The following is a 22,702-nucleotide window of genomic DNA, read 5'->3' as shown; positions in this document are numbered from 1 at the left end:
CAAAAAACCAGAGTGGGTTGCAAGACTTGTTTGAAAAGTTCCCTGGGTCAAAACAATTCCAACTATTATGCTAACCAAACAACACTCTGCTGGCCCAAAGAACTGCTGGTTTATGACTCTTGGACCTTACATGGTTACCTTAAAAAAGTAGACAATACCTGGGGCTGGGAATGTGGCTTAGTGGCAGAGTGCTTGCCTAGCATGCATGAAGCCCTGGGTTTGATTCCTCAGTACCTAAACAGAAAAGGCCAGAAGTGGTGCTGTGGCTCAAGTGGTAGACTGCTAGCCTTGAGCAAAAAAGCTCAGGTACAGTGCCCAGACCCTGAGTTCAAAAAAAAAAAAAAATTAGTATCATTAACAAGACAGGCAAGGTGCCAATGTAAATTTTGTTTAAAAGAAGGGGGAAAGGGGGAGGATGAGGGAAAGAGGGGGAAAGTGGGAGACAAATGAGGGGGTAACCTCACAGGATTTTAGTTTGACAAGAAATGTTACATATTACAGATGTAAGTGTAACCCCTCTGTACATCACCTTGACAATAAAATAAAATTTTATTTATTTATTTATTACCAGTCCTGGGCTTGAACTCGGGGCCTGAGCATTGTCCCTGGCTTCTTTTTGCTCAAGGCTAGCACTCTGCCACTTGAGCCACAGCGCCACTTCTGGCCGTTTTCTATATATGTGGTGCTGGGGAACTGAACCCAGGGCTTCATGTATATGAAGCAAGCACTCTTGCCACTAGGCCATATTCCCAACCCTAAAATTAAAAAAAATAAAATAAAATAAATTTTAAAAAGTGGCCAGAACCTAAACTAGAACAACAGGAACTGAGTGTATGCATGGATGGGTTTCAAAAACAGGAACCAAACATAGCAACTCATGACAGCGGCACTCAAGACAGCACAACTACACAATAGAGCAGCCACAGCAGATATTTGTTCAATATTTACTGAGTACCTACCATGTACCAGCTATTCCAGACTCTAGTGTAAAAAACAGAATAAATGACTAACCTCCTGGAGCAGACATAAAATAACAGGAGAAATACGCAAGATAAATAATATGTCCATTTCAAATACAACCTGAAGAGAGCAGGTAAGGGCAAAAGTAAAACCAGCAGGGGAAAGACCTGTAGGAAGTATCTAGCTGATTAATATAATTCTGAGTCAGTATCTGTCTCAACTGGATTCCATTCATTTAAACATTAGGCTCTATATTTATATTTCTTTCCTTTTGCCGTCAGCCAACAAATATTTACTGAGTACCCACTGAGGATATGAGGCTAGGGCCACATTGTGAACCAAGTCATAGGCTCTGCTGTCCCAGGGTTTCTCTGCTGTGGTAGAAAAGAGTAGCAGCAGTAAACAAAAACTGATCACTATGGGACAAGCACTACAAGAAGACTGCCAATTCTATTTTAAGCATTTAGCAAATCTGGTCATTTGATTGCTTTTTCTTTCTACTAAAATACCCAGGAACCTCTTCACAGGGGTCACCTGGAAGTGGGAGAATGAAGGGATCTCACCATTAAACTTCACAATAGGCAGGCAGACCCAGGGAGATGTGCAGCAGGAATAGAAGCACAACAAAACCTTTTTGTTTTCTTGGTGATGGTAAGGATTGAACCCAAGACTTCATGAATGTTTAACAAGTGCTGTACCACTGGTTTTGTTGTTTTTGGTGCTGATCCCAGGGCTTGAATTCAAGGTCTGAGTGCTGTCCCTGAGTTCTTTCGCTCAAGGCTAGCACTCTAACACTTTGAACCACAGCTCCACTTGCAGTTTTTTCGGTGGTTAATTGGAGACAAAAGTCTCATGGATTTTCCTGCACAGGCTTGCTTTGAACAGTGATCCTCAGATCTCAGCCTCCTGAGTAGCTAAGATTATAGGCCTGAGCCACCAACACCTGGCCACCTCTGGCTTTTTGCTGATTAACTGAAGGTAAGAGTTTCAGACTTTTCTCCCTGGGTTGGCTTTGAACAGTGATTCTGAGATCTCAGATGCTGAATAGCTAGGATTACAGGCATGAGACACCAGTATCCAGCACTGTACCACTGATTTGTTTTGTTTTGTTTTTATTGTTGTTGTTTTCCTGCTGGTACTAGGGCTCAAACTCTAGGCTGTGTGCTCTTACCTAGCTTTTTCACTCAAGGCTGGAGCTCTACCATTAGGGCCACACTTGGCACTTCTGGCTTTCTGGTAATTAGAAATAAGCATCTTGCAGATTTGTCTGCTCAGGCTGGCTCTGAATCTAGACTCACAGATCTCAATTTTCTGAGTAGCTAGGGTTATTTCCAGGAGCCACTGGCACTCAGCTAATACGCTTTTTAAAGTGAAATTTGAGGGGTTGGCCCAACGTGGGGCAGGATGCCCACGGGAAAAGCAATCCAGAGCTGTCAGTAGCCTTTGGGAAGGATGGGAGTGAGTACTCCGGAGCGTGTGGTACCTCCATCTATGGCGATGGGGCAGAATCAATCCGCGTCCCAAGAGGCCGGATCGGATCATTGGCACTTGGACCAAGGGCCAAGGGAATTCTGCAGCCCACGGAGATGGGCTCACAGCTTCGCACCTCCGGGCACCAGGCGGGGCGGCAGTGGCAGTCTAGCCCAGGGCGCCCCCTCCTCCCCCAGGGACTTTTAAAGTCCCAACTAGGGAGCAGCCATGCACACTGGGCACTGGCCTCCGAGGACTCGGGACCCAAGGCGGCGATGGGAGCCGCAGGGGGTCACAGCCCCGGCAATGTTCGGGTCTCGGAAAGCACGGGCAGCGAGGAGCCGCGTGCCGGTGGCAACATGCATTGAGGCATTGTGAGTCTACAGCATGCATCTGTGTGAGTCTGAGGGTTTCTGTTGAGTGAGGAGAGGTTCCCTTTTGTTTTTATCAACCACGTGGTTCTATTATGGGCAAAATAATACCATTTGCCACTGGAATTCCAGAAAACTTACATGGCCAATTTAAAAAAAAAAATTCTAAGCATGCCTCAAAGCTTGTGCACAAGTATCAGTATGTCTGTCCGTGTGTGTTGGTAAAACATGGTTTCAAAGTTACTTGCCTTTTCACTACTAATTTAACTCTAATTCTTAATGTTAAACTGTTCTTTGCAGCCTGTGGGTGGAGTCACAGTAAACAGCCTGGAGGCAGGTGTGACTCTTATCACCAAACTCCAAGCCAAAAGAAAAGAAAAGAAAAGGTTATTCTTTCTCTCCTGGGCTCTCATAAACTCTTTTAAGATCAAGGGACCAGAGTCATTTTGGAACAACTACGCAAACCTCGATTTTCCTGACTCAGGATTAATACTTTGCTTTATAGGATGCAGGTTGATGTGTGCTAGCTGCATGGGCTGTGGCAGTCCGTGGCTACAGGAAGCTGACTCCACAGTCTGTTCCCAAACTGCCTTTTTTTTTTTTCCTCTGACCTATAGTTGTTGTTTCCCTCCCCTCCCCCCCAGCCGGGGACCGAACCCTGGACCTTGCGCTCATCAGGAAAGCGCTCTTCCGCTGAACTAAATCCCCAGAGCTTTGTATATGCCTTTACAGATTGGAAAACTAAGTCCAGAGCACTTGCTCTGGAGAAGTGTCTCCCCTTGTTTTCTCTTCAGGATAACAAAGACCGTAGTGTGTTGGGATCGGTCTTTCACCTTGATGGAAGGGGCTTGATGCCCCTCCCCCAGCCCTGGGGAATGCGGCCCGGCTTCCCTCTCTGGATTGGAATCCAGAGAAACCGGCTCGGCAAACAGCCCCCCAACCCTCTAGCCAGCCCGGCGCCTACCAACCCCGCCCTGGCTCGGCGCACTCAAGTGACGATAGCTCTTGGGGGTCAGGTGATACCTTTCAGCCTATCGACATCCTGGCCAAACCCCTCCCCTCGGAATCATCTCCCGTTGTCCTTGTCTCAATAAAGTTAGTTCGCTCTAAGAAGCTAACCCCGAGGCATGTGTACGTCAGACTTTCGTCTATTGGTAAGGAGATGGGCATACATTCTCGGCCAGGCCTTGTGCGCGACAGGTCGGTGCTGACTCCCCCGCTTCACCCTAGCTTATCTGCGGGTCGGATGACTAGGGGAGAGGGCGCGAAAGGGAGTGTGGAAAGAAAGAAGTAAGTACCCGAGCCGGGAGAGGCTAACGAGCCCAACAGTAGTGGATTTTTCCATGGAGAAACGGGAAAGCCTGCCTGTACCAGCGATGGACCCAGTGTCAGCCCTGTTTCTTCCCTGGACCCAGCCTGGTGCCCTGCCATGTCATAAGAAAAAAAAAATAGATAAAAATTGGAAAAAAAAAAAAGGAGAGGGAGAGAGAGGAGAGTAGACCCCGTGATTAGTAAGGATAGCTATGCTTATATATCTTAAGAAAATATCCTAAGAAAATTTAAATCTTCCCAAAACAGTGGGAAAGAGCCTTGTAAATGCTTTTACAGATTGGAAAACTAAAAACCCAGAGCACTTGCTCTGGAGAAATGTCTCTTCTTGTTCTCTTCAGGAAAACAAGGAATATACTGCAATTCTTCTGCTCTTCTAAAGAGAATAAGTGCTTCTTGAGGCACAATATTTAGCTGTGGCAGTGTCGCTTGCAGTTTTGTACAAAAATAAAAGAAATTTTGCACCATGTTTCTTCCACTCCTCTCCCCCTACTGTTTGGTTTAAGGGAGTCCTGTTACGGGGAAATAGGAGCTGAGGGTTGGACACCCAACCTTAATGTTTTTAAAAAGTAAGCGCAAAGGTTTAACACCTTCGCTTCAATGTTTATATATAAAAAGAATGTTTTACTAATCACTTATGTTTAAATTATCAACTACTGTGAACTACCAGGGATGCCAGAGCTCCAGCCTACTTCTACTTCACCAAAAGAGGGCTGATGTCTGCACCTTCCTGCACTTGGCAGAAACCAGCTGAGGATTCCAGCTTCTCTGGACAAAGCCAGACGGACAGCCACCTTACCTACCCCTTCCCTCTGTGGAAGAGGCCCCCTATATATTTATATATATGTCTTATGTCAGCATTTGCCTTATGCCTACATGTATGTTTACAACACCCCTACTAATTTAAAAAAAAAAAAAAGAGTAGCAGATGTTGGGGTCAGCTGCACCTTTAAGGGGCCATAGCTGACCTCAGCCTGTCCCTCCCCTTCCTGTCTTTAACAGGAAGAGAAGGAAGTCTGACATCACTTGAGGGACAGCCCCTTGGGACCAATCAGGGGCCCCTCTCTTGTGCCCGCCTTTGGGGTATATCTGGGAGGCTCCTCATTTGAATAAACAGAAGCCTTAGAGGTTTTCTCCAGGGGCCCACGCGTACATGTCATTCTTGGCAGTTTTGGGGCACCCTGCGACCACACGCCACCGAGGCTACCTGTGGCCATCGCTCCCACGTGAGAGCGATAGAGGACCACCCAGGAAGGGGCGGACAAGCCCCTTCCCCCCCCAAGTGAGGGGAAGTCGAGAGAGAGAGAGAGAGAGAGAGAGAGAGAGAGAGAGAGAGAGCCCACAATTTACCAAAGCCATGTTTTAAATTTAACTCCATATTTACATTAAATGTGCTAAGGAAGTTCAAGAATAGGAAATGTACGTGGTTACTTTATATGATTTTGGTACACTGGATATTGTATATATGCCTACCTGATCTAGAGAAGGGAAAGAAAAATGAGGGTGTAAGGTATCACAAGAAATGTATTCACTGCCTATGTAACTGTACCCCCTTTGCACAACACCTTGTCAATAAAATTTAATTAAAAAAAGAAGAAGCAGCCAGGGACAGTGCTCAAGCCCTGTGTTCAAGTCCCAGGACTGGCAAATAAATAAACTATTTTTAAAAAATATGAAATGGGGGCTGGGGATATAGCCTAGTGGCAAGAGTGCCTGCCTTGGATACACGAGGCCCTAGGTTCGATTCCCCAGCACCACATATACAGAAAACGGCCAGAAGCGGCGCTGTGGCTCAAGTGGCAGAGTGCTAGCCTTGAGCGGGAAGAAGCCAGGGACGGTGCTCAGGCCCTGAGTCCAAGGCCCAGGACTGGCCAAAAAAAAAAAAAAAATACGAAATGATACTTTAAGAACCTTTGTTAGGACTGGGAATGTAGCTTAGAGGTAGAGTGTTTGCCTAGCATCCATGAATCCCTGGGTTCAATTCCTCAGTACCATATAAACAGAAAAGGCCAGAAGTGGCACTGTGGCTCAAGAGTGCTAGCCTTCAGCAAAAAGAAGCTCAGGGACAGTGCCCAGGCCCTGAGTTCAAGCCCCAGGACTGGTTTTAAAAAACAAAACAAGGGGGGGCTGGGGATATGGCCTAGTGGCAAGAGCGCTTGCCTCGTATACATGAGGCCCTGGGTTCAATTCCCCAGCACCACATATACAGAAAATGGCCAGAAGTGGCGCTGTGGCCCAAGTGGCAGAGTGCTAGCCTTGAGCAAAAAGAAGCCAGGGACAGTGCTCAGGCCCTGAGTCCAAGCCCCAGGACTGGCCAAAAAAAAAAAAACAAGGGACTGGGAATATGGCCTAGTGGCAAGAGTGCCTGACTCATATACATGAAGCCCTGGGTTCGATTCCCCAGCACCACATATACAGAAAATGTCCAGAAGTGGCACTGTGGCTCAAGTGGCAGAGTGCTAGCCTTGAGCAAAAAGAAGCCAGGGACAGTGCTCAGGCACTGAGTTCAAGGCACAGGGCTGGCCAAAAAAATCCACCTTGGTTATAGGAAACCTATCTGCAATAATAAATACTTTAGTAAAAGGAAGAAGAGGAGCCAAGCACCGATGGCGCATGCCTGTGATCCTAGCTATTCTGGAGGTTGAGATCTGAGGATTATGGAAGCCAGCCTGGACAAAAAGTCCATGAGGGGCTGGGAATATGGCCTAGCAGTAGAGTGCTTGCCTCACATACATGAAAGCCCTAGGTTCAATTCCTCAGAACACATATGTAGAAAAAGGCAGAAGTGGTGCGGTGGCTCAGGTGGTAGAGTGCAAGCCTTGAGCAAAAAGAAGCCAGGGACAGTGCTCACGCCCTGAGTTCAAGCCCAGGACTGGCCAAAAAAACAAAACAAAACAAAACAAAAAACAACTCCCTGAGATTCTTACTGTAATCACCAAAAAAGCTGGGAAGTGAAGATGTAGCTCAAGTAGTAGAGTACTAGCCTTGAGCAAAAAAGCTCACGAACAACAACCAGGCTCTGAGTTCAAGTCCCAATACCAGAAACTCTGGATCTATGGAGGTCTATGGCTGCCTGTTACTTTTCTGGCTCCTGCTCAGCATTTTCCCTCACCTCTCCACCATGACCTTCCACATAGTTGCTTCCTCCCTAGATGGCAGTTCTCTCAGAAGAAAATTTGGCATTTTATTCTCTACCTTGCATACCTTTTCTGTGGTGAGAACCCCATACAGGTTTCTTGCATGAAACTGAACCACTGAGATAAACCCCTCCAGTTCTCTTGGCTGACAAAAAAAAAACAGGGCGGGCTGGGATATAGTTCAGTGGCAAAGCACTTGCCTAGCAAGTTCAATGTCCTGGGTTTGATCCCCAGTACCAGAAAAGTAAAAAAACAAAAACAAAACCAACAAGATCTATTTTTTTCTGGCCAGTCCTAGGCCTTGGACTCAGGGCCTGAGCATCGTCTCTGGCTTCTTTTTGCTCAAGGCTAGCACTCTACCACTTGAGCCACAGCGCCACTTCTGGCCGTTTTCCATATATGTGGTGCTGGGGAATCGAACCCAGGGCTTCATGTATATGAGTCGAGCACTCTTGCCATTAGGCCATATTCCCAGCCCCAACAAGATCTATTAATAAAACAGGCAAATAATAAATAAAAATATGAAAATAATGCCTATACTTTCTGAGGAACAAAAGAGTCCCATAGGAAAGCTAGACATCCCTGCAGCTTCAATGATAGAAAAGCTCACTAAAACAAATAAAAGCCAAGCCACAGCCCGGGAAGAATTAAATGCTGCTTCAAGTAGTCTCAGGCTTGGACTATCGATTATTTTATTTTATTTTATTTTTATTTTTATTTTTTTGGCCAGTCCTGGGGCTTGGACTCAGGGCCTGAGCACTGTCCCTGGCTTCTTTTTGCTCAAGGCTAGCACTCTACCACTTGAGCCACAGCACCACTTCTGGCCGTTTTCTGTATATGTGGTGCTGGGGAATTGAACCGAGGGCCTCATGCATACAAGGCAAGCACTCTTGCCACTAGGCCATATCCCCAGCCCCTATCCCCTATCGATTATTTTAGAATGTAATAAAACTACGTCAGTTTTCTCACAGGTTTAGATACACCATCTGCCTCTGCCCACTGTCTCTCTGAATCCTCCTTACTGTAATTTATCTACAACCATGTTTCACCCTGAATTCCAAGTTATTTTTGGAACTGAAAAACACAATTGTGAAATTTAACTGGGAAATGCCCTTTACTCTGAAGAAGCACTTGAAAGAAAAAGTGTATGATGATTCTACTTAAAATCTGTACTGTACTGACATCAGGAAATATACAGGAAAGCAGACCCACCTACTGGAAGAACACATGATAACCTGAGATGGAGCTACCAGTGCCAACATCTACACTTGTGTTTAAAAATAGCCTCGCCCAGCCAGGCACTGTGGGCTCATACCTGCAATTCTAGCTACTAAGTAGGCTGAGTATCACAGTTCAAAGCCAACCTGGGCAGGAAAGTCTGTGAGACCCTTTCGTCAATAAACTACCAAAAAAAGCCAAAATGGAAGTGTGGCACAGGTGTTAAGAGCCCTAGCCTTGAGCAAAAGAAGCTCCAGGAAGCGTCCAGGCCCTAAGCTCAAACACCAAGAGCAGCATAAAACACAGCAACAACAAAGCTTCTCTAGGGCCCCAGCACTTTACCAGGTGTCCCAGCAAATGCTGCTCTGTTTCTTCAGGTCAAGTCCACAGTAAGTAGTTAAGCAACTGATTTCACACACTTTTAGATTTCCCATTCTGCATCATAGAGAAATTTTTCTATCCTATTTCTCATATAGAGCCTATACATGCTAGCTAAACCAAACAAAAACAAGACCCCTCTCCCCCCAAAAATCTATCTATTTAGCAGATTCCAGAGTATGTATTTAAATAGTTTTTCATCACTATGACACAATATCTGAGAGAAGGGGGGAAGTTGCAGAGGTTTCAGTCCACCATAGGTTGATCTGGGTCTATGGTAAGGGGCTGATATGAGATGCTCACCTCATGGCAGCCAGGAAATGAAAGAAGCAAAAGAGGAAGGGGCCAGGGAAAAATTTGACAATTCTGGCCTCAGTGACTAACTTCTTCCACCCTCCAATAGTCTACTCTAATTTTGAACCCATGGATGGAGTAAACAATTGATTAGGTCAGAACCCTCATATCTAATTATCTCTGGAAAGATCCTCATGGACACATGCAATGGTTTTTTGTTTGTTTGTTTGTTTTGTTTTTGCCAGTCTTGGGGTGTGAAATTAGGGCATGGGTACTGTCCCTGAGCTTTTGTTCAAGGCTAGTACCACTTCTGGCTTTTTCTGTGTACGTGGTCCTAAGGAATAGTACCTAGAGCTTCATGAATGCTAGGCAAACACTCTACCACTAAGCCACATTCCTAGCGGTGTTCTTAATTAATCTCCTAGGTGCCATTAATTCAATCAAATTGACAGTCAAGATTCACTATCACGAAGTAGTGCTGTGGCTCAAGTGGTAGAGCACTAGCCTTGAGCTGAAGAGCTCAGGGACAGCACCCAGGCCCAGAGTTCAAGCCCCATGACAAAAAAACAAAAAAAAAAGATTAACTATCACATTAAGTTGAAAACACCATACATTCACTTCCATTTTTCAGTGTGAAAGAACAGAGCTATGTATGTGTGTGTACATACATGTGTGTGTGTATATATTTGTGTGTGTGTGTGTGTGTGTGTGTGTGTGTGTGTGTGTGTGCTGGTATTGAGGCTTAAACTCAGGGCCTAGAGATCTTTTTTTTTTTTTGCCAGTCCTGGGCCTTGGACTCAGGGCCTGAGCACTGTCCCTGGCTTCTTCCCGCTCAAGGCTAGCACTCTGCCACCTGAGCCACAGCGCCACTTCTGGCCGTTTTCTGTATATGTGGTGCTGGGGAATCGAACCCAGGGCCTCATGTATACGAGGCAAGCTCTCTCGCCACTAGGCCATATCCCCAGCCCCGGGCCTAGAGATCTTGCTTAACTTTTTGCTGAAGTTAAGCACTCTACCACTTGAACCATGCCTTCACTTCTGGCTTTTTGCTGGACACTAGTGGCTCACATCTATCTGTAATCCTAACTACTCAGAAGACTGAGATCTGAGGGATCGCGGTTCAAAGCCAGCCCAGGCAGGAAAGCCTGTGAGACTCTATCCCCAATAAACTCCTTAGAAAAATCTGGAAGTGGCACTGTGGCTCAAGTAGTAGAGTGCTAGCCTTGAGCAAAAGCAGCTCAGAGAGTGGACTGGCAAAAAAAAAAAAAAAAGGAATCTCTTGGATGTGTCTGCCTGGCCTGGCTTAGAACTTGAATCCTTGTATCTCAGCTTCCTGAGAAACTAGGATTGTCGGGATGAGCCACCATCACCCAGGTGGGCTGCTATCTTAAATGAGAATGTCAATCTATATTTGATAAAGTAAAGCATTTTCCTGATCCTGAGAAGATTAATAAGGTTAGTCACAGAATGAAGTGATAGCAAACATTTAAAAAAATCAAGCATTTGAGTCAGGAAAAGCAGGATTTGGGTGTCTTTTCTTCCATATGGCAAAATGCTGAAGGTTGTTGAAGTGGGATGATGGATATGTGCAGTTTCACGGTATGGTTTCTCCTTTTGTGAACCTCGGGTTATTTGCATTTCTCTCTCATGTTCAACTTGGCTCAACTGATACTAGATTAGTGAATATAATCAGCTCTATTAGAAACCCTACCCTACACAATAAAATTAGCTAAAAATAAATACCACTTAGAACACTAAAAGGAACAAACTGACCAATGTGAAGTTACTATGGCATCTATAGGGGGTAGCATGGTGGGTAGGGTCTTGAACAGGACTGTGAATGGGACCTGACAGAGGTGACTACAGAGTACATCAGACTTCCACACTTCATTCAGTTCCTGATACATTTTATGCACCAGAGAGCTCAGAGTCACATTGAATCAATGTAGTCCAATAACTACCCCGGCTCCAGAAGCACATTAAAATACAGATCCAAGACACTACTCAGACTGAAGACCACTAACACCAGAAAAGATCTGGGAATCTGACTCTCAAGGTCTTCCTCTGGTGGGTTTGGTGAACATTAAACTTTAGAGACCTTGAATATCTCTGTAGCTGTTAGCCAGGATGATCTGCTGACCTCTACCCACAGGGTCAGGACTGACATTGCCTCTCTTCCAGCCTCAATCAACAGGAGTCTGCTGGCAGCTCCCCATAGGCCTTCTACCTGCACCCCACCACTCCAAATGCCTGGAAACAACTGGGACCAATCTCACCAGATCCTTACATCAGTCACTATTAGAAGATCAGTAATCTTAGGACAGCTTCTGGCTCCTGGATCCCAAAACACTTTGTACATCTCTCACTCCCTTCATATTCTGAGACCCTGTGGTTTATCCTAGAAAGATCCTGTTTCATTTTCAGCCTCTACTCTGAATGGTCCCCTCACCCTCCTGCTCCAACAATGGCTAGTGCTTCCTGAGGACAGGCTCCCCTGCAGTCCTGTGCGGTAGTGGCTGTGTTCTCACCTATAAGATGGCTTGGAGTTGCAGTAGAGTCATCAATGTTCCTCCTCCTAAGACCAGCTATATATGACTCTCATCATCAGGTTCTACCACACACTGCCCTTCATTCAAATCATGTATCTTCCCCTTGGCCATCCCCTTTGCCCTCCATTATCTGAAGACCTTGAGTTCTTCACACTCTCTCCTGAACTTCCCCTGTTGTCATAATTCTTAGTCATTTGTATTGATATGGATACTTCTTCCAGTACCCTACCCTCTCAGTTCCTTGACCTCCTGTCCCCATCATCTTATCTTGCATCATACTTCAGCCACTCAATTCCATGCTCACATTATTATCTTATCATTACCAGAGACATTAATTAGGTGCCTAGTCATGAACATGGAATATCTCTTCATTTATTTCTCACTCTTATCTCCAATTAACCCCTCAAAAGCCAGACAGAGTGCTATGGCTCAAATGGTGGAGCTCTAGCCTTGACTACAAACGCTCAGGGACAGGACCCAGGCCCTGAGTTCGAGGCTAGGACTAATAAAAAAAGTTATGAAGCCAGTTATCTTGTGGTTCATGCCTGTAATCTTAACTACTCAGGAAGCTGGACTGAGATCTGAGGATCAAAGTTCAAAGCCAGCCCAGATAGGAAAGTCTGTAAGTCTCTTATCCCTGATTAACCACCAAAAGACAGAAAGTAGGTAGAGCACCAGCCTTGAGAGAATAAGCAAAAGGACAATTCTCGGGCACAGAGTTCAAACTCCTGTACTGGCACAAAGAAAAAGAAAGATGTTAGCTATACCATTTTCTTTTTTGTAGATACTCTTTATCAAGTTGAGAAAACTGTCCTATATTCCCAATTTGCTGAAAATTGTCCTCATGAATAGTATTGGAAATTGTTAAATATTTCTTCTGCACCTATTGATATAATCATGTGACTTTTTTTTCTCTAGCCTGTTGATATGATAAATTATGTCAATTTTTTAAACAGTACTAGACTCAGAAATTCAAACCAGGAAGTAAGCTGAACAGAAATTCCCTTCCTATCATTTTCTCTTTAGATGTTAAGTTGTTTGTTTTGTTTTTTTTGCCAGTCCTGGGGCTTGGACTCAGGGCCTGAGCACTGTCCCTTGGCTTCTTTTTGCTCAAGGCTAGCACTCTACCACTGAGCCACAGCGCCACTTCTGGCCATTTTCTATATGTGTGGTGCTGAGGAATCGAACCCAGGGCTTCATGTATACGAGGCGAACACTCTTGCCACTAGGCCATATTCCCAGCCCCTAGATGTTAAGTTGTAAGAATAACTATAATAGGCAGAGACAGAATTGGAAGAGCACGTCTGGCAAATGCATGTTCTGATAGTCATACCAATGGTCCCTGTGTTTTATCTGGGTAAGCCTAAAACACTTCTCCATGTTTGTCTGTGCCAGGTCTAGGGCTTGAACTCAGGGCCTGGGTACTGTCTCTGAGCTTTTATGCTCAAAGCTAGTGCCCTACAACTTGAGCCACAGCTCCACTCTGGTTTTTTACTGGTTAATTGGAGATAAGCGCTTCACAAACTTCCTGCCTAGGCTGGCTCTGAAACATGATCCTCAGAGCCCAGCCTTCTGACTAGCTAGGATTACAGCAGGCATGAGTTACCAGTGCCCAACTCATGTTTTCCATTATCTCTAATAACTAAGAGTGGCTAGACCACATGACCAAGTGTAGTCTCCCCCCACCACACCAGCTCAAATCCCAGATAAGAACTATCATTTTGACTGTCTACTCCCATTTCCTGTGTGGGAAGCAGGAACTATTTCTCTTCCTTTCCTGCTTTCCCTTGCTGTACTGAAACTTGGTAAAACTACCTTGGAAAACTCTCCATTTTGTGAAGCACCTTGAAATGTTTTCCACTGTGGATTTCAAATATCTGTGGTTTGCAAGGAAACTGAGAAATGAAAATCCCCTTCTCCCCCATTTAATAATCAATCCTACCTGGTAAATAGCCCTCAATCTATGACTTGGGCCTCGACTGAAGAGCTGGACCTAACACAGACCTGATGGGACCATTCCCTGACAAACTCATCCAAGGCTTCTCACTCTCAGGAAAACCCTGAGTCCTTGGCATGGCCAGGCCGATACCCCCCAGCCTCCATTGCTAAAATCTCATAGTTCTAACCCTCTCTTCTCTCTCTGGGAGCTTAAGCTAATGAGGGCAGAGGTCATGCCCCTACTTGGTCACCACTGTAACCCTAGCACATGTTAAATAAAAAATACTGGCCAGGCATGAGTGGCTCATGTCTGTAATCCTAGCTACTCAGGAGGCTAAGAACTGAGGATCGCAGTTCAATGCCAGCCCGGGGAAGGAAAGGCAGTGAGACTCTTATCTCCAAAGAACCACTAGTAAACAGGAAGTGGTGCTATGGCTCAAAGTGGTACAATACTAGCCTTGAGCAAAAAAGCTCAGGGACAATGCAGAGGCCCTGAGTTCAAGCCCCACAGCTGGGGGAAGGGGGGGATCCCTGAAGAACAATGCTAATAACATCTATAGCATCCTCAGTAGAAGACAGGTGACATACTGAAGTACCTCAGTGGAAGGAAAGAGTCTATACATGTTTGTACTCTTGGAAGCTAACAACAGGCTTGGAGCAGGGAAGAATGAAACAATGTTAAACCAGAGACACACATGATGAGATACAATACTGGCAGCTGGCATCATTTGACTGTGCCCACCACAAATTACCATATACTGATGAGGTCTCATATTTAGGTATTTATCCCATTTAGGTATTTATCCCATTTTCCATCCCAAGTCCATCCTGTGGGTACACAGTGATCTAGCCATATATTTGAAAACAGGAGACTGGGCTCTGATACACAGCTAGAAAATAAGTTGCAAACTGTGGAATGGATTGCATGTTCTGAGGAGCAAATAAACTAGTTAGGAGCAGTACAGCATTTGACCTCACAATTTCCCCACTTCCAGTCACTGTAATACTGCTGGTCTTACGGCTTCCCACATGGCCTTTCCTCATTCTGGTAGCTCTTTGCCCAATTACTCCAACATAGCCTTTGGCTCCATTGGTCCCATTCCCTCCCCTATCACTGACCCCATCAAGCATCCTCACAGCACCTTCTACAATCCTCCACAGCACACATCACAAGTGAAATTAATGCTCTCCTTCATGACCTATTTACAACTTGAGGACAATGGCTGTATCTGTTTTGGTCACTAATATATTCCCCAAACAGCTAGCACATTTTTGGTACACAATAGGAATTCAATAAATACCTGTTAAATGAAGGAATGGTGGGCTGGAGTGTAGCTCAGTGGCAGTGCACTTGCCTGGGAAAAAGGGAGGTGGAGGAGGAGGAAGAGGAAGAAGAGGAGAAATGAACGTGATATGTACATAAGCACTGCACTTGGAAGTGACATGAAACTGGCTGTTGTTCTAGTTCTGTGCCTGTGTTCTTATAGTTCTTACCATCTCTCAGGCCATTTATTCCTACATAAATGAAAACAGTAAATCCTATCTTGAGTAACCTATAATGAAGTTCTTAACACAGCAAATCACAAATGCTCAATAAATAAAACCATTACAGATTAATATATTGACTTTTTTGGGGGGTGCTGGACCTGACGCTTGCAATCCAGGCCTGGTGCTGTCCCTGAGCTTTTTTTTTTTTCCCCTCTACCACTTGAGCCACAACTTCACTTCCAGATTGTTGGTGGTAAATCGGACATAAAGAGTCTGATGGACTTTCCTGCCTAAGCTGGCTTTGAACCCCAATCCTCAAATCTCAGTAACTAGGATTATAGGCTTGAGTCAGGAGTGCCCAACATAGCTCTTTCAGTTTATGCTGTGTTGCCAAACAGCCAGTTCCTTCTAGCCAGAGGTCCTAGGTGGCCTAAATATTAATTCTTACAAGCTGAGTGGCCCTAGTCTCAAAATCCAAGTTCCCCCCAAATCTAAACTTTCTTTTTTATTTTTCCTGGTATGGAATTTGAATTCAGGGCCTCTCACTATCACTCAGCTTGCTTTTGCAGCTGAGTACCATTTGAACCAGTATCTCTAGGCCTAGCTTGTTGCTGGTTATTTGGAGATGCATGCAATCTCTCAGACTTTTCTACCTGGGCTGGTTTTGAACCATTATCTTCCAGGTCTTAACTTCCTGAGTAGCTAGGATTACAGGTGTGAAGGTATGAGCCACCACACCTGGCTCAAATCTAGACTTTTATAAGCACTGTGACTGACTTGTGTAACAGCTGCTAAAAATACTTCATAAAATTACTTTCAGTGTATGTATATAAGGCATATATGAAACATATGAGCTTTGTATTTAGACCTGGGATACCATATCCAAGATGTTCATATAAATATTCCCACATCTGAAAAATATCCAAAAATCAAATACTTCTGATAGCAGCATTTTTTTTTATTTTTTTATTTTTGGCCAGTCCTGGGCCTTGGACTCAGGGCCTGAACACTGTCCCTGGCTTCTTTTTGCTCAAGGTTCGCACTCTACCACAACGCCACTCCCGGCTGTTTTCTATATATGTGGTGCTGGGGAATCAAACCCAAGGGAATCAAACCCAGGGCTTCGTGTATACGAGGCAAGCACTCTTGCCACTAGGCCATTTCCCAGCCCTGATTAACAGCATCTCTGATTTGAGAAATACTTCTGATCTCTATTATTATGAAGTAGAGGACAAAAATATGTTAGGGAAGGTACATTCCACACCCATGACAAGGATACAAAAAGCTTCCTTTATGTAAACACTCTCTGTTGCACGTTTGAATAAGAAATATATTTTTCTTAAAAAGGGGGGGAGGGGAAATCTATTGTTTTATATAATCAGAAAATGCAGAGGTCAAGCAGTTTGTTTACTTTGATTTCAGCCTTATTTCCCTGAAATATTCTCAACCTCACAGTCTTGACTTCGGGCTGGCATCTCTTTTGGTAAAATAGCCTCTAATAATAAGCTACCCGTACTACTGAATTGAAGCCCTGAATTTCACTCCAAATGGACAGGTATCTATCTACTCTAGAAAAGCTGTGTATGAGTGACAGCTATCACTTGTTGACTAGAGCTGATTTAGTGTTGTTTTAGTAAGTATTTCAGGCCACATTTCTTTTCCCAAGCTCCTTGGAACTGGCTTTGACATGCAACTTTGTAACACTAAACTCAATACTCCCTGCTGAATGTTCTGGACTATATAACCTTTAAACAGCTATTAATCAAGCCTTACCACATTGCTTGCTTTCCCCCACCCCTACCCCCTCATCAGTCCTGGGGCTTGCACTGGGGCCCTGGTGCTGTCCCTGGGTTTCTTTTGTTCAGGGTTAGAGCTCTATCACTTGAGACACAACCCTTGGAGGTAAGAGTCTCATGGACTTTCCTGCCCTGGCTGGCTTTAAACCATGATCCTCTTAGATCTCAGCCTCCTGAGTAGCTAGGATTACAGGGGTGAGCCACCAGAGCCCAGCTACCACACTGCTTCTGAAGCTATTGCAATGCCACTTGGGGAAATCCCAGAGTGGTCATCCCAGCCATATAACCCTTCCATCTCCACTTGCTCCACTTGCTTCATGTATGCAAGGCAAGCACTTACCGCTAAGCCATATTCCCAGCCCTATAATTTTTTTTAAAGATCATCACAAAAGGAAATGCAAATAAAAACAATACTGAGATATCACTTTACCCCAGTAAGAATGGCCCATATTCTGAATTCAGACAACAACAAATGGTGGTGAAGATGTGAAAAAAGAGGAACCCTACTGCACTGCTGATGGGGATGTAAACTAGTACAACCACTCTGGAAAGAAGTCTGGAGGTTCCTCAAAAAAGTAAACATAGACATACCCTATGACCCAGCTATACCACTCCTAGGCATCTATCCTGAACAACAGGAACCAGGATATGACAAGGACACCTGTGCCTCCATGTTGATTGCTGCACTATTCACAATGGCCAGGATATGGAAACAACCCAGATGCCCCACTACAGAGGAATGGATTAAAAAAATGTGGTGCCTATATACAACGGAATTTTACACTGCCACTAGAAAGGATAAAATAATGGCATTAGCTGGAAAATGGATAGAACTAGAACAAATAATGTTGAATGAGACAAGCCAAAAACAGAGAGACAAACGGCATATGGTCTCCCTGATATGCAGGTGTTAGAATTAAAATGTAGGGCTGGGGATATGGCCTAGTGGCAAGAGTGCTTGCCTTGTATACATGAGGCCCTGGGTTCGATTCCACAGCACCACATATACAGAAAATGGCCAGAAGTGGCGCTGTGGCTTAAGTGGCAGAGTGCTAGCCTTGAATCCAAGCCCCAGGACTGGCCAAAAAAAAAAAAAAAAAAAAAAAGAATTAAAATGCAAAAAGATAGAACAAAGTAAACAGGAACAGGACTCAAGATACCAAAATACAGTAAAAAGAATGAGTGGGGGGCTGGGGATATAGCCTAGTAGCAAGAGTGCCTGCCTCGGATACATGAGGCCCTAGGTTCGATTCCCCAGCACCACATATACAGAAAACGGCCAGAAGCGGCGCTGTGGCTCAAGTGGCAGAGTGCTAGCCTTGAGCGGGAAGAAGCCAGGGACAGTGCTCAGGCCCTGAGTCCAAGGCCCAGGACTGGCCAAAAAAAAAAAAAAGAATGAGTGGAAAGTGTGTGAAAATAATAATAACAATAAAAATAATATAGCAGAGGGGACTTTCAGCTACACTGGACACTGATGAAAGTGAACTAAGCAACTCATGAGTGGGAATGGGAGGGAATGAGTGAAAGAGGGAACAGATGTTACTAAACAAAAGGAAAGTAATGCCAGAAGTGTTGCTGGGGCTCAAGTGGTAGAGTGCTAGCCTTGAGCAAAAAGAAGCCAGGGACAGTGCTCAGGCTCTGAGTCCAAGCTCCAGGGCTAGGGAAGGAAGGAAGGAAGGAAGGAAGGAAGGAAGGAAGGAAGGAAGGAAGGAAGGAAGGAAGGAAGGAAGGAAAGAAGGGAGGAAATAACTCAAACCCAATTAAAAAAAAAAAAAGATCATCACAAAGAAAAACCTTTTTTTTTTTTTGCTAGTCCCAGGGCTTGAACTCAGGGCCTGGGCACTGTCCCCGAGCTTCTTTTTGCTCAAGGTTAGCACTTTACCACTTGAGCCATAGCACCATTTCTGGCCATTTCTGTTTATGTGGTACTGAGGAATTGATCCAGGGCTTCATGCATGCTAGGCAAGCACTCTTCCACTAAGCCACATTCCTAGCCCAGGAAAACTTTAATATCTGAAATAAGGATAGGTTTTGCAGAAAGGCCTGGATCTAAAAGTCTGCCTCAGTTGTGCACTGGTGGCTCACACCTATAATCCTAGCTAGTTGGCAGGCTAAGATCTGAAGATCCGGGTTCAAAGCCAGCTCAGCTTTGAAAGCCCATGAACTCTTATCTATAATTAATCACCAGAAAAACCCAAAGTAGAACTGTGGTTCAACATGGTAGAGCACTAGCCTTCAGCACAAACGCTCAGGGACAGTGCCCAAGCCATGAGTTCAAGCCCTACAACCCACAAAAAAATTAAATTAAAAAAATAAGGGACTGGGAATATGGCCTAGTGGCAAGAGTGCTCGCCTTGTATACATGAAGTCCTGAGTTTGATTCCTCAGCACCACATATATAAAAAATGGCCAGAAGTGCCGCTGTGGCTCAAGTGGTAGAGTGCTACCCTTGAGCAAAAAAGTCAGGGACAGTGCTCAGGCCCTGAGTTCAAGGCCCAGGACTGGCCAAAAAATAATTTTGTAATAAATAAATAAAAGCCTGCCTCGTTTACTATTTGCTAAATTACCTTGCACAATTCTTCTGAAAACATTGTAGTACCCACCTACTTAACTCAGTTGTGGTGGTGAGAAAGATATCTAATACAGCATTCTGGTGGGTGCTCAAAGTTAGGTCCCTTCTCTTCCCTTCCAAAAAAGTATATTTTGTCTGCTAATTTACACTCTTACCATCAAGCTAAAGATTCCAGGTTCTATCTGCCATATCTCCAGAAACACTCTTTCCTCCCCTGTACGGGTTGCAAGACTTGAAAAGCATTTACTGGCAATTCTACCTATGCTCATATACATGTATATAGAAAACCCAAAAGAAGCCTGGCACCGGTGGCTCAAGCCTGTAATCCTAGCAACTCAGGACGTTGAGATCTAAAGATCAAGGTTCAAAGTTACTCTGAAGAGATAAACCTGTGGGACTTTTATCTCTAATTAACTACCAAAAAGAGACATCAGTGGAGATGTGGCTCAAGAAACAGTGCCAGGGGCTCTGAATTTGAGCCCCAGTAACTAGTGCGCACGCATATATATACACATACCCCATACGCAGTTTCTTTCCAAAGAAACGGGTGTGGTGAAGCTGAAAAGGAAAATTACTAGGGTCAAGAGATCCACTCGAGAGACAGAACAGAATGGTCTCCCAAAATAAATAAATAAACTTCTCAAATCACTACAGTAAATTCTTAAATAACCTGACAGAATTGTATGGGTACCATTTATCGAGTACACCTTTACATTTATCTACGGCTTTACATGTGGGCGGATAATTTCCCAAAGTTGCCGCTGAAGAAACAGACGCTAAGGACTTACGACGGTATTTGCCCAAGTTGGCAAGGGTTGAAGTAAGATAGCTAAGAGTCAGTACCCTCCCCTGCCTTCCGAAGAATGGCATCGTCTTGGCACCTGTCACCAGGCTAAGGTGACAGTGCCGAGGCCACGGGGTCTCAGTGGCCTGGTCTGGGTCAGGCCAGCCGCACCCGCACTAGCTGCGGGCGGCTGGGGCTGTGGAACTGAGGCCCGTCGGGCGCGCGCATGCGAACTTGGGGCGCCGCAGCCTCCGACAGGCACCGCCCAGCCTCGCGGGAGGGGGTTGGGGGAAACCGCCGCACTACCATTCGGGTTCCCAGTCACGCAAACGCAGGCCGTGAGGCCTCGGCGCCCGAGCCAGCGCTCCAGCACCCAGGTCTGAGCTCAGCCTCCTTAGAAGTGGGGCGTTGCAGGGACCCGGAAGGTTTCTGAGGACGAAGCGCGCCCCGCGGAGCCCGCGGCCTGCGCCTCAGCCTCCACACCACTTCCCGCCCCTCATCCGGGCAAGCAACCCCCTCAAGGGTCCCCTCAGCTCACAGTCTGACTCCGTCTCCCACACAACGACGAGTTCATGCCCTCAGCAGCACCCACCTGGACGTCCAAGAAACCATGGTAGACCAACTTCATCCTCCCGCCTCGGAAGTGACGCGGCTCAGCCCAAGTCTCCATCCAATCACAGGGCTTGGAAATGCGCATGCGCCGCTGGGGCGGGACGAGGCAAGAAAGACGGAGCTGGCTACGGAGATATTTGAAGTTCCCAAGGGAAATTCATAAGTGGGTTGGGCTCCAGAGAATACGTAAACACACACACACACACACACACACACACACACACACACAAACACACACACACGGTTGTATACATATATATGAGTAAATGCATATACTGTATGGTAGATGACATATATATGGCTTTTTCTTTTTCGGCCCTGAGGCTTGAACTCTGGGCCTGGGCTCTGCCCCTGAGGTCTTCAGCTCAAGGTTAGCACTCTACCACTTTGAGCCACAGCGCCAATTCCGGGTTTTTGATGGTTAATTGGAGCTGAGAGTCTCTGGAACTTTTCTGCCGGGGCTGGTTTTGAACCGCGATCCTCAGATCTCAGCTTCTTGTCTAGTTAGAATTATGGGTGGAGGGGCTGGGAATGTGGCCAGCACCACATATAGAGAAAAAGCTAGACGTGGTGCTGTGTGGCTCAAGTGGTAGAGTGCTAGCCTTGAGCAAAAAGAAGCCAGGGACAGTGCTCAGGCCCTGAATCCCAAGCCCCACTGACAAAAAAAAAAAAAAAAATTATGGGTGGAGACACTGGAGCCCAGCATGAGAGCTGTGTGAGTGTGTGTGTGTGTGTGTGTGTGTGTGTGTGTGTGTGCATGTGCGCGCGCCTGCATCACAATATTGGGGCTTAAACTTAGGGCTTGGGTGCTGTCTCTTAGCATTTTCAGGCAAGGTTGGCTGTTTCATCCTGTGCAACCAGGAACAGGACACCAGATGTGGAATTGAGGTTTAGGGCACCAGGAGCCTGAAGCCTTCTGCCACCTTCAGGGGCCCTGGGTCTATTTTACAAGGTATTTATTGAGGAGATAACAGGGGTATACTAGCATCACAAACACCAATCATGTGGTATAATCTTACTCAAATGATAACATCTTTTTTTTTTTTTTTTTTTTTTGGCCAGTCCTGGGCCTTGGACTCAGGGCCTGAGCACCGTCCCTGGCTTCTTCCCGCTCAAGGCTAGCACTCTGCCACTTGAGTCACAGCGCCGCTTCTGGCCGTTTTCTGTATATGTGGTGCTGGGGAATCGAACCTAGGGCCTCGTGTATCCGAGGCAGGCACTCTTGCCACTAGGCTATATCCCCAGCCCCAAATGATAACATCTTAAGAAGCAGGTGGGGCTGGGAATATGGCCTAGTGGCAAGAGTGCTTGCCTTGTATATATGAAGCCCAGGGTTTGATTCCCCAGTGCCACATATATAGAAAATGGTCAGAAGTAGCACTGTGGCTCAAGTGGTAGAGTGCTAGCCTTGAGAAAAAAGAAGCCAGGGACAGTGCTCAGGCCCTGAGTCCAAGGCCCAGGACAGGAGGAGGAGGAGGAGGGGGTGGAGGAGGAGGAGGGGGTGGAGGAGGAGGGGGAGGGGGAGGAGGGGGATCACTTACAATTTGCATAGACTTTAGACTATTCCCAAGCTTCCAGTAGGTTTGATGTGGAATTAGCCTACATGCAAGATAGAAATCTGAATTTCTACAAGGCACCAGTGGCTCACATCTGTAATCCCAGCTACTCAGGAAGAAAGGTACGTCCATGAGATGTTTATCTCCAGTTAACCACCAGAAAATGAGAAGTGGCACTGTGGTTCAAGTAAAGTGCTAGCCTTGCACTGAAGAGCTCAAGGACAGCGCTCAGGCCCAGAGTTCAAGCCCC

At 45.6% G+C, this 22,702-nt stretch overlaps 1 protein-coding gene and 1 long non-coding RNA gene across 4 annotated transcripts in view; both read right to left on the bottom strand.

Annotated features, from left to right (window-relative positions):
* The window catches only part of Dhrs7b (dehydrogenase/reductase 7B), a 46,605-nt gene extending 25,673 nt beyond the window's left edge, over positions 1 to 20,932 (bottom strand). Inside the window, exons 1-2 of one of the 3 annotated variants that reach the window (XM_048366511.1) lie at positions 20,877 to 20,925; positions 14,946 to 14,999 (exon numbers count right to left, since the gene is read on the bottom strand). Coding sequence is in view for 1 of the 3 variants with exons in the window: in XM_048366510.1 (XP_048222467.1) it covers positions 20,877 to 20,896 (20 nt within the window). In the remaining 2 variants the exon portion in view is untranslated. Of the gene's footprint in view, positions 1 to 14,945; positions 15,000 to 20,876 lie in introns of all 3 variants that reach the window. The other 2 variants (XM_048366510.1, XM_048366509.1) reach the window with 2 other exon arrangements.
* Positions 6,189 to 20,874, bottom strand: LOC125366097. Its single transcript, XR_007213781.1, has 3 exons — positions 20,823 to 20,874; positions 19,481 to 20,058; positions 6,189 to 6,228 (listed from the first exon to the last, which is right to left on the bottom strand). It is a non-coding gene; the product is annotated as an uncharacterized LOC125366097 (long non-coding RNA).
* Positions 20,933 to 22,702: the final 1,770 nt, after the last annotated feature.

This window comes from Perognathus longimembris, chromosome 17 (genome assembly GCF_023159225.1).
Source record: "Perognathus longimembris pacificus isolate PPM17 chromosome 17, ASM2315922v1, whole genome shotgun sequence".
Taxonomy (NCBI): Eukaryota; Metazoa; Chordata; class Mammalia; order Rodentia; family Heteromyidae; genus Perognathus; species Perognathus longimembris.
The sequence above is the reverse complement of the archived record's forward strand: the minus strand, read 5'-3'. Positions and strand labels throughout refer to the sequence as shown.